The 7978-nt window shown below is 32.7% G+C and overlaps 1 protein-coding gene across 1 annotated transcript; it reads right to left on the bottom strand.

Moving 5' to 3' along the window:
• Window positions 1–357: 357 nt before the first annotated feature.
• LOC100777197 (cytochrome P450 71D8-like) lies at window positions 358–2278 on the bottom strand. The gene is made up of 2 exons (XM_014763114.3): window positions 1307–2278; window positions 358–1071 (listed from the first exon to the last, which is right to left on the bottom strand). The coding sequence occupies exons 1-2, from the start codon at window positions 2201–2203 to the stop codon at window positions 463–465; spliced, it is 1506 nt and encodes a 501-aa protein (XP_014618600.1). The 5' UTR covers window positions 2204–2278; the 3' UTR covers window positions 358–462.
• Window positions 2279–7978: the final 5700 nt, after the last annotated feature.

Consider the following 7978-nt stretch of genomic DNA (forward strand, 5'->3'; position numbering starts at 1 on the left):
CATACATTTTCTTTCCTTGTTATTGTATTATTTCATAACTTTACTTAAAGCCTTACTAACTTAAACATACAAACTTGTATGGTCTCATTCTTAGTTGAAGTAATTCATTACAAATATGAAGGGGGAGACAACTTTAAACTAACTCAATCCACTATATAAAAGGAGGAGACTACTTTAAACTAACTCAATCAAACAAATATGAAGTCACTCTCATTTGTAATTAAGAACGATTTAATACATAGACAAAAAAGATTTAACAATACTAGACCATCTTAGCAGCCTAAAGTCATCTTATCAAGAAGATGTGCATGTACAGAAAAGTAAGAAAAATGTATACTTATATAAATAAAAATCCAATAATAATAATAATAAATACGCTTTTATTTCCTTAACAATTAAATTAAATAGGATTCTTGAAAGTGAGTTTAATAAACATGGATACGTCAATCGTGTACTCAATGATCATAAATTAACATTGGGAATCAAATGCAATTCATTTTTCCTCCCAATAGCCAATCCGAAGTGTTCATCCATATTCATTTCCTCAGGTTTCATCTTGTTTGGGAGTTCCCAGTTGAAGTGATACAGTAGTAGAGCTAGTGGAAGCATAATGCTAGCTAAACCCAATGTCATACCTGGGCATATTCTTCGTCCTCCCCCAAAAGGGAGATAGTTAAAGTTATTCCCTTTGAAATCGATAGAACTACCCTCGAACCTTTCAGGGACAAACCTATCAGCATCAATCCAATATTGGGAATCCTTACAAATTGCGTATGCATTTACCATGACTTTAGTTTTGGCAGGTATTTCATAGCCATCAATGATGGTTGGTTGAGAGCATTCTCTAGGGAGCAATAAAGGAGTAGGTGGGTGTACCCTGAATGTCTCTTTGATCACCAACTTCAAATAAGTAAGTTGCTCTAGATCACTTTCATGAATTATTTCCTTTTCTCGAAAAGCTTGTCTCAATTCAGCTTGTGCTTTCTCCCTCACTCTTGGATTTCTCATCATTTCTGCCATAGCCCACTCTAGTGTTGATGCTGAAGTATCAGTTCCAGCAGCAAATATGTCCTGGTGAATCAAATAAAATATCTTTATATAAAGTTTGGTAAAATGAAAAGAGAAATTGCATTTATATATCAAAATCGGGCAACTTTTTTAATAGAAAAGGAAGAAAAATGTAAGATAAAGTAATTAGTACAAATGAGAGGATTAAAGAGATTAATGTTATAAAAAGAGATGTTAGTGAGAAAAAACGTACTTCAGAAACAGGAAATATAATAGAAGTTTTGAGGCATTTACTTACCAATATCAAAGCTTTGATGTTGTTAGTCGTCATTTGGATGTCGAGAGTGTCATCTTGTTGGATTCTGAGAAGAAGATCAATAAAATCTTGGTCCTCTAATTCAGCTCCATCTTCTTTTGCAATTTGGTTCTTTTCTTGATGCTCTCTGATGATGTTTTCCAGGACCTTGTCAACCTGCTTGTGCAACTTCTTCAATCTGGTCATCTTTCCAGTTAGGAAATATAAGAATGGAATTGAAGGAAAGACATCAGCAAGGTCGAATCCTCCCCCGGATTCTACGATTTTTCGGATCAAAGACACAACAAACTCATCTTGCTCCTTGTATATGCCACCGAATGCTACCCTGGAAATTGAGGCACATATCAATGAGAAAATTCTACTGGTGAGATTGATAGGCGAACCAGCAGATTCGCGAATGGAGTCGATAAACTTTGCTGCCTCGTCTTCTCTAATGGAAGCAAAAGACTGAACTCTTTTGGTGCTCAGAAGCTCCGTGGCACACATTTTCCTCATTTGTCTCCAGTGATCACCATATGGAGCAAAAGCAATGCCCAATCCCCCGTAGGATATCATTTGACCAAAAACAAGATGGGGTCTCTGGAGAAAAGAAACATCATGTGTTTTCACTATTTCCTTGGCCATCTTTGGGGAGGATGCAACCACTGCTGAAATTTCACCAAGTTGGAGGTGCATGAGGGGTCCATATTTTTTGGCAAGATCTCTCAGAGCATGGTGTGGAAGTGAACCTGCTTCTGCTAGTTGATGCAGGTTCCCTATGATGGGTAGTTTCTTTGGTCCTGGTGGAAGTTTCTGAGAGACACTACTTTTGTAACATTTTGCAAGCCAATGCAATACAAAGAACAAGCCAATAAGCAACAAGTAGCTTTGAGCTTCCATGGCTTTCTAGTTTCTAGCTGGTCTATAGAGTTAATTAGCTCTCGAGTTGGGAGCACCCTAAAGCTCTCAAGTATGTTTGTATTGTTTGCCTGGGGCTTGTTCCTACTTATAGAGTCTTGAATCAGCAAGGTCAACAATTTATTCATTTGTTTTTAGAAGATGCATTTTTGGGGCGTTGAATGACTTCTTTTCAATTCTTGATGGCCGTTGAATCATTTATTTTCTTTTAAATTGTTTTGGATTCCATTTTTAATTGCAGTTACAGTTATTTTACATGTTCACTTCATTAGGATGTCATCGTTACTCCTTTTATATTGTGTAATACTATTGTAGATATATAAGTGCCACTTGGGCAGCAATAGTTAATGTGGTAGTGAGAACCTTGACCGTTGAAAGCTATATAATTGCTGTTGCACATGCGCACTAAGTCAAAATAGAAATTGTCGTTGCACTCTAATTGCTGTTGGGCACCAAGTCAAAGTATCTAACTGGGCAGTAGTATTTGATTATTTTCTTAACAATTTCTCATTATGTCCTTCAAAGAAAAACAATTTCTCCTTATTTACCTCCTTTATTTTACTTTATAGTGATTTGATCCTTCAAATGCATGTTATTATGTTTTATGTCCAAAGAATTAACCGTACTAAAATAATTAATAGAATTCGTTCGTGAGGTGATGAGTTCAATAATATATACCTACTGCAATTACAAACTATAACATGCATCTATGACTCTTTCTTCAAGCTTGCAACTGTATTGACTGTATATTGAGGGTTCTTTTTTTTTTTTTAGTTTTTTATCTTTCTGTCAGGGTAGTTTCATTAGGTCCCATGTCAACCCTCTAACATGGCAACTAAAAAATGAGTTACGTAAGGATAGGTCCTTCAAGTCTTTTTTCTAATTGAATCTAGCTAGTATCACTTTCGTACAGTATCCTTCTTATCACGGTAATACGAAGTGATGAATAAATTAAGAGGTTTTTGTTTTCTTACAAGGGCGATTAAATTGAATGAGTTTATAATAAACTAAATATTATTATTTTAATTTTATTTTGTGAGTTGTACGTCGTACATACAACTTAACTTTTATCATAAAAAATAGATAACTTGTATTTAATGTATTTTTTTAATTAATAATAGGCTTAAATATATAATTTTTGTTGTGCCTTTTGAATTTTGGTTCCTATATTTTTTTTTCATTTTTAGTGCCTATAAATTTATATTTTTGTAATTTTAATTTGTATATATAATATTTCATAATTATATATATAAGTGCGATTTTGGTCTAGTAAATGCAAATACGTAAATGTGAGTCGATGCGAGAGATGCATATGCTCAAACTTGGAGAGGGCCAAGCGTGGGTCAGATTCGGTTTCTCTGCGGTGTGGTGATTGGGCTCAATGGTGCTGTTTCGGTAGGTGTTGTTGTTGCTTTCCATGGAGGGGTTTGTGTGGGATATGATTTTGGGTGTTTGTAAAGCGGAAGAAGGAGATGACGGAAGTGGGGAGGTTGGTGGATGAAGGTTTGCAACTGATAGGAGGAGAATAGCGGTGTCCCGTAGTGATGGGCGGCCACAGGCCAATGCAGTGATCATCAGAAACAGTGGAGAGGAAGGGAGAGTAAAATTTGGTGGGAAAGGTGTACAATAGTAACATGTACCTTATTAATCTAAGGGTTCTAAAGAGTGGTGCATGTGGGAAGATCTATGATGGTGGTCCACCCTAGAAGTGGCCTTCAACAAAACCTATGTGTTTTTAGGGTCCCATGTTCTTTTGTTCTTCTAGGTATCACAATTATGTGATTTTAGTCCTCTTCATTACAATTTTGCCAATTGAATCCGTTAGGTATCACAAATATACTTTTTTAGTCCATCAACATCTAATTTCACCAATTAAGATCTCAAGTCTTACAATTGTCCAGTTTTAGACCTTGGGTATGTATATTATTTTATATTTATATATATAAACAAGTACGATTATCGTCTATTAAACGCAGAGACTAAAATACGTGATTGCTATACCTAAGAAATTCACAGAAATCTAAGAGATTGAAATTGCACAATTGTGATACTTGGAATTAAAAGTGAAAATTAATCTTTGTTTTAATTAAGACATACGTGATTGTTATACCTAAGAAATTCACAAAAATCTAAGAGATTGAAATTGCACAATTGTGATACTTGGAATTAAAAGTGAAAATTAATCTTTGTTTTAATTAAGACGTAACTAAGTGATATATCATATAAGAATCCACATACTGGTTAAAAATAAAAATAAAAGAAACCGCAGCCTAGGAAAAATTGACCAGATTTTGAATATGATATTTTTGAAATCTTTTGTGATTAGGAAAGGTGTTAAAATAATTAAATAAAGGAAACTTCTGCCCCGTGTCAAACTGTTTAGTCATGCATGTTCCTTCTTGTCATTTGATTATTAATGAAATGTCTTAAGTTTGTTTCTGTCAAAAACAAAAAGGAAAGGTGTTTGATGAAGTTGCTAAAAAAATATTTGAGTATATGAAAATAATTTAATATTTTATAATTTGATAATTTATTTTATTTTTATGAATATTTTTATAATTTTTTATTAATTTATCAATAAATCTTAACAAATCCAAAGATTTTGTATGACATGTGAGGTCTTGATGCGTTCAAATGAGTTCAAATTAGAGAAAACAATTTATTTATTAGTTGAATCCTTGTTCAATTCACACATTATGTTAAATTTTCTTGTGTCAGTGACATTCACGAACGTGAACAGATTTGTCTATGATCCTGGACAAGAAAAAATAAATCTACAACATAAATTTTAATGTAAAAAAATAATGTAATAAATAAATATTTAATGAATTTATTTATCAAAACTCACCTTAATGTTGTTTACCTGATATTTATTTATTTTTAAAAGTTTATCCAATTCACCTTAATACTTATTCCAGTGATGGAGTTCCTGAAAACCCGTTTGTACTCAATCTCAAATCTTATGCGTTTAGCATTGAATAATAGTCAGTTGGGGCTGCTATGCAAAACTTTTGAATTATATTATTAATAATTATTAATGCAACATATTTTTTTTATTCGACTGGGGTCGTCTAATCTGTGCATAAACACAATTGCAGAAGTTTATTGTTAGAGAAGTTGGAGTGAGGTGTTGTGATCAAGAAAAGGGTTATGTAAAAACCCTAACTTGTGTGAACCAGTGAGTGATTTACACTGTCCTCTGGCACCTTATTTGCATATTTAATGATCGATTTAATAATTTAATTTTTTTCATTGTTAAATTGGTTTTTTTCATTAAATCTTAAATTGTTGAATTCAAATTAAAAAAGGATAAACGTGTTATCACTGATTTTCTAATATATATTTGAAAAAAAATTAATTTTAAATTAAAATAATTTATCTAGAGTATAGTTTGAATAAAGATTTGGTATAAGTGCTTCGTCTCTTCACGTAGATTATATCTATCAAGTTTTATATTAATAAATAAAAATTATGCATAAAAAATATTAATAAAAAAATTATTTAATACCTCAATAATGTGAATCATAATTGAATTTATATATATTTTTTAAGATATATTAAAATATAGAATATTTGATCATTTTATTGGTGTTCAATTTTCATGAAATTTAACACAAATAATCAACGTACGTATACAATATAATTAAAATTTAACAGTTAGAAATATCAAATTTATTGCTATATAAAGTTATTGAATGGTATAATTACTGATTTAAATTAGTCATTCGATTCTCTTTACTCTCTCTTTAAATCAATATCTATATACTAAAAGTGGAGTATGGCAAATTTACTAACATGCCCATGACTGAGGTATTGACATTTGTCCATTTTCTTGGTTTTTTGGTCATTTTATGGTTATGGGTAGTTGGGTTGGTTTTATGCCACATAGCTTGGTGTGTTGTTGAGTGTTTAGGTTTGGCGTTTCTAGCTTCGGTGGTTTACTTCTATTGGTGGTGTACGTGGCTTCTTCTCCAGCGTTTTTGGGTCCTTTCACTAGCAACTTCGAACCTGCTCATTTATGCTCGGTTTCCATTCTTTCTTCTTCATTTTGGTGTCCTCTTCCGTTTCACTTTTTGCATTTGTTTTCAGTTGAGTTTTAGAGCTGCTGATGGCTTCCGTCTTCAATACACCTGCTCTGTTGTTTAGCATTTTGGCGTGAGGCTGTGGTTTCGGGTTCATGATTTCCGGTTTTTTGTAGTTGAAGGTTCATGTTTTGTCCCTCTGTTGTGCATGTGTGTGTTTGTCAGTTTTTTGTTGTTTGCTGATTTTCGTCTCTGCATGTTTGCTTTCTTCTGGCACGTGCTGTGTTCTATTTTTTATTATTAAAAAATTGTTGCTTTTCTTTTCGCTGACATCCATTTGTATGTTGATTGTTGGATTGCATTTGCATGTTTTTGGATTAATCATATTATTCCTTTAGAGGTATAATTCTTTGGTTCTATTTTTTTGTTGTTTGCTGACTTGGCTATTTTGTTTTTGTCTCTTTTCACTAGCTTCCATTTGTGTGTTGATGGTTGGATTACATTTGCATGGTTTTTGATTGACCATATTATTCCTTTAGAGATATAGTTTTTTGGCTCTGCTTTTTTGCTGTTTGATGACTTGGCTATTTTCTTTTTGGTTGAGGTCGTTGCATGTATTGGTTGAGTAGATCAACCGATAGTGTAATACTTTTTATGGTATGTTGGCATTGATCGAAATGTTATTGCATGTATCATTTAAGTCTGTGTTGGTGTTCTGTTTTTTGAAAACAAAACTTTGTTGTGTTTGTTTTCTGTCGCTTCCATTTGTTTGTTGATGGTTGCAATATTATTCCTTTAGAGATATAGTTTTTTGGTTATGCTTTTCTGTTGTTTGTTGACTTGGCTATTTTCTTTTTGGTTGATGTTGTTGCATGTATTGGCTGAGTAGATCAACCGATAGTATAATACTTTTTATGGTATGTTGGCATTGAAAAAAATGTTATTGCTTGTGTCATTTAAGTCTGTTGGTATTCTATTTTTTATAAACAAAACTTTGTTGTTTTTGTTTTCGGCGGTTTCCATTTGTTTGTTGATGGTTACATTGCATTTGCATGGTTTTGGATTTATCACATTTTTCATTTAGAACTAGAAGTTCTATCCAATTTTATGGCAAGGATTCCTGACAAGATTAAGTCTATTGATGGGTCAAGAGAGATGCTTAAGCTTGCTGTGAGAGTCACGAATCTTTGGTTCGTTGGGACTCCCAACAAGTCTGAGCAAGCGAAAATGATTATTGTTGATTCTGAGGTATGTTTTTTGTTGTTTATTTGGTTGTTGGATTGTTGTTCATATGGTCGATTGATTATATAGTTTGCATATTACAGGGTTATCAAATTCATGTTGTTTGTAAAGCGGACCAGCTAAAGTCTTGGAAAGCTTAATTGAAGGAAAATTCCACTTATGTTATGCATAATTTCAAAGTGGTGAAGAATGATAGTCAATTTAGAGTGTGTGAACATGAGTACAAGTTAGTTTTTATTAGAGTGAATGTTGTTAGAGAAGCTGATTTGCATGAACTGCCTTTTAAGGAATTTAGATTTGTTGAATTTGGAAATGTTGTTGTTGGGAATTTTGTGGCTGACTTGTTGGTTGGTGAGCCCAGTCACAATTTGTGCTCTCATTTTGATCATAACTTTTTTTCTTTTTTCAATGACCTGTTTTTATTTTCTGGTGTTTTAAGATATTATTGGGGTCGTTGATCAGGTGCTCTTTTGGCATGTCTCATAAAAAAATA

This window comes from Glycine max, chromosome 10 (assembly GCF_000004515.6).
Source record: "Glycine max cultivar Williams 82 chromosome 10, Glycine_max_v4.0, whole genome shotgun sequence".
Lineage (NCBI taxonomy): Eukaryota > Viridiplantae > Streptophyta > Magnoliopsida > Fabales > Fabaceae > Glycine > Glycine max.